The sequence below is a fragment of the Limulus polyphemus genome, unplaced genomic scaffold, assembly GCF_000517525.1.
Source record: "Limulus polyphemus unplaced genomic scaffold, Limulus_polyphemus-2.1.2 Scaffold12569, whole genome shotgun sequence".
Classification (NCBI taxonomy): domain Eukaryota; kingdom Metazoa; phylum Arthropoda; class Merostomata; order Xiphosura; family Limulidae; genus Limulus; species Limulus polyphemus.
Window position 1 is genome coordinate 1 of NW_013678179.1, and position 3,680 is coordinate 3,680.

The 3,680-nt window shown below is 31.5% G+C and overlaps 1 protein-coding gene across 1 annotated transcript in view; it reads right to left on the reverse strand.

Annotated features, from left to right (window-relative positions):
- Nucleotides 1–201: 201 nt before the first annotated feature.
- The window catches only part of LOC106477023 (sphingosine-1-phosphate lyase 1-like), a 9,738-nt gene continuing 6,259 nt past the window's right edge, over nt 202–3,680 (reverse strand). The window contains exons 2-3 of the mRNA XM_013937630.2: nt 2,964–3,129; nt 202–408 (exon numbers count right to left, since the gene is read on the reverse strand). Coding sequence (XP_013793084.2) covers nt 218–408; nt 2,964–3,129 — 357 coding nt within the window. The 3' untranslated portion in view covers nt 202–217. The remainder of the gene's footprint in view (nt 409–2,963; nt 3,130–3,680) is intronic.

Sequence of the window (3,680 nt, forward strand, 5' to 3'; positions counted from 1 at the left end):
TCTATAGAACATTAAAGTGTGGAAGAGAAAGTCAGTGTACTTATATTCTTCAAGTGTTCATATTTTGCAGTGATTGGTGGGGTGAAAGATCATCATAGGTCCACAATGACACCATTCTGAAACGGCTGCTATATTTACTCAAGTATGAAACCATCAGACAGAAATAGAGTATTCACTTTAACACTGTACCTAATAACAGCTGTAAAACAATTCCATATCAACAGCTACTTACTTCTGACCAACTCTTTTCTGTGAGGTCCAGTAAAAAGTCTGTACCTTCATACACCAGTTTCAGTTCCTTACCAACTTGTTGTTCGACCTTGTGTAATTCACTAACAATCCTCTTCTTTACAGGGGGTAATCTTCGAACAAGTTTAAAGATCTTCATTTTGAGGCATTTATAAAGTCCTGCACAACAAAAATAGTTAAATAATAATCAATGTAAAAAAATTGCTGTTATAAGAAATTCACTATATTGTCTTCATTTATATGAAACATCCACAAGTTGTATATATTGTACTACATTTCAGCAATGGACTTGTATATTTATTAACCTTTGATTTATTGGCTTGTTTACTCACCTGCACTATAGGTGAGGGCCACACATTGTGTAACCTTATGTTCTTTGTCACAATTCTATGTACCATAACACTGGGTGAAAGCACTCATTTCCTAAGTAAGTATATAGCAGAGCTCACCAGGACTTAGTGAAGTTCATTGTAGTGTTGACAGTTACATTTTATTACGTCTCTTTGGCTGTTTCAGTTACAAGTTTCTCACATCTCTTCGGCTAGCAGTGTGTTCCTTTAGAATATGCATCAGTACTAGTTTGCAGGCCATCAAATTGAATTTGTTTTGAATTCATGAAATTGTATGTTATCTAGTTACCAAATACAGTGTCAAACTATATAACTCTCTCAACATGGGCTCGGTCAATTTGACCGACCACGTGACTTCTTTGTACTTGTTTAAAGTTTTATAGATTTAATACTTCTAGCTTTAAATACAGTGTGTATATATTCACAAAATTTGACAATCTTTCAGTTAACATTACAAGTCTTTCACGTAGAAAAAATTACTTTTTTAGGGAAGTATTTTTAATAAACTAAAAAAAAAGACTTATCCGAATATAAAGTATTTCAACACTTTGTTTTGATTAGTCTGTGTGCAAAGTGATTTTCATGTTAAGATTAAAAATATGTTTGTTCATCTCTAAAATCTTCTAAATACATTTCAAATGTTTGTTTTCAGTAAAACGTTATATTTTATCTATTTTCCCTACCCTAACTCTATACAAGGTTGGTCATTTGACTGATCTCGTAACCCCCCCAAATCTAAATAAATCTAAATTACCCTCTTTTCCTTTCTACAATGACTTCAAATTTAGCATTAAACTACATTTGTTTATGCTAAGTAGCTTTAAACTCGTAACAATATACATTTATTTATAATTAAATTTTATTGTTTTATTGCCCTTTGAATCGTGTAATTACTATCTGCACCGTTATAAGTGTAAATCACTCAAGGAATGTGCAGCTCACATCATGCTATCGAATTACATAACCTATGAGCTACTAGAGCTATTCACGTGCATGCCTCATGAAACATTTGTTATATTACTAATATTTATTTTACATAATCTGATCTTAACAAACCTAAAAAGACTCCTATTTTTACATTTTAGTTACTTTTATTATAATAAATAAAGAATAAACATAAAAATAAGAAATAAAGTACTTACCCAATCTTCTTTTTCTTTCTGTCTTTTTTCTTTCTTTTTTTTCATACTTACGGTAGTAATGCACTAAATTTTTATTTAATTAAATAATGTGCCAAAGAACATAGACTAATAACATGGAAAAAGTAGACAATTTCCTCTAACTCTAAAAATTTTTCTGGCTTTCTAACTATGCAACAAGAGCCGTTAAAAATTCATCCAAGCTAGTCGTTAGCTTTCCCAAAGGAATGGAGCTTGTACTCTGAATGAAATTGACCATTATCTGTTCAGAACACAACGTTATACAATACAGCATTTGATAAATCAAAACTTTGGTTTTCTATTGGTTATAGGTAATATATAAAACTTAAATGAGAACTATTAACAAAACCATTAAAGAGGATGTGACAGGAGGGGTTTGACTATCCATGTTATAGCTCTGTAACCAAAGAAAATTGAAGGCTATAAAAATTATGGTTTGTCTGAGCAATGACAATTTTATAGTGAGTAGTTTATATTTAATCTCATACTTTTTGGAGGAGTGGTGGATAAAATAAAGAAAAGAAGATGCCTATAGAAAATGTGTCACACTAGGGGAAATTCAGGATATTTTAAATATTGCCCTGTAGAATTAAGAACTTAAAACTTATACTATTAAAATATGGATTATTAGCTAGGATTTTATGCTATACTAATTGGTATAACAAACAAATACTATAAAATAGTTTAACAAAATTTTGAATGTAAGACCTTGTGTCGTGCACAGTAAAGGTTACCCCTGGCGATAAGGTTACATTATCATCAGCTTTCTGAAAAGGTCTCAAATGTTCTCTATTTTTGTATGTTAAATTTATATAGTAATAGCTTACTAGAATATATATGTAGAGACGTACATAAAACAAAATATATACATGGATGAGCACTATTCCTCAAAACAGCATTGTTCCTCAAAACACTAGAACAAAACTTGGATACATGATAATAAAGAATAAATTAACACATCTAAATGAAAACTTTCAGTTAATTTTGTGCGACGTGTCAATCAGATGCCCTTCATCACACACTAATTCCATTATAACTGTTTTTACTGCCTGACAAAGGGCATCTGATCAAAATGGCAAACAAAATAAACTGAAAAAGTGTTCATTTAGATATCAGTTTATTCTTTATCATTTATCAAAAACAAATACACACATTTAATATATGTAGTGTTTTAATAAACACTGCGTTTACAAAAATACATTACCTTCTTCTGGATGTAGTAGCTTCCATACATGAACAGCACTTAAGGTGAGAAATACAGAAATCAAGATAATTTGCCATGGTTCCAAAGTGGCACAAGCTGCATTCACCAATTGACAGATCTGCTCCAACTTTTCAATACTAACAGCAATGTACGGCTCCAGGTCTTTCTGGATATACATAGTAAAAGCAGTATTGTAAAACATCAGTCAATTTCTATTCAAAACTGACTGTTATAGAGAAGTTAATAACTTTACATTCAGTTTTGTGTTAAAATAAAATAAAAAATTATATGAAAAATCTAAACCCAGGTACCATAATTTTCAAATATAATATGCACTCTAATCTTGATAAACAAAGAGACAAGTACACACCTAGACTGTAATACTTGTTTAGTGTATCTCCCACACCACTCTACCAACTGAACTAACAGGGATCTAAAGTCAAGTACACACCTATACTGCAATACTTGTTTAGTGTATCTTCCACACCACTCTACCAACTGAACTAACAGGGATCTAAAGTCAAGTACACACCTAAACTGAAATACTTGTTTAGTGTATCTCCCACACCACTCTACCAACTGAACTAACAGGGATCTAAAGTCAAGTACACACCTAGACTGCAATACTTGTTTAGTGTATCTCCCACACCACTCTACCAACTGAACTAACAGGGATCTAAAGTCAAGTACACACCTAGACTGCAATACTTGTTTAGT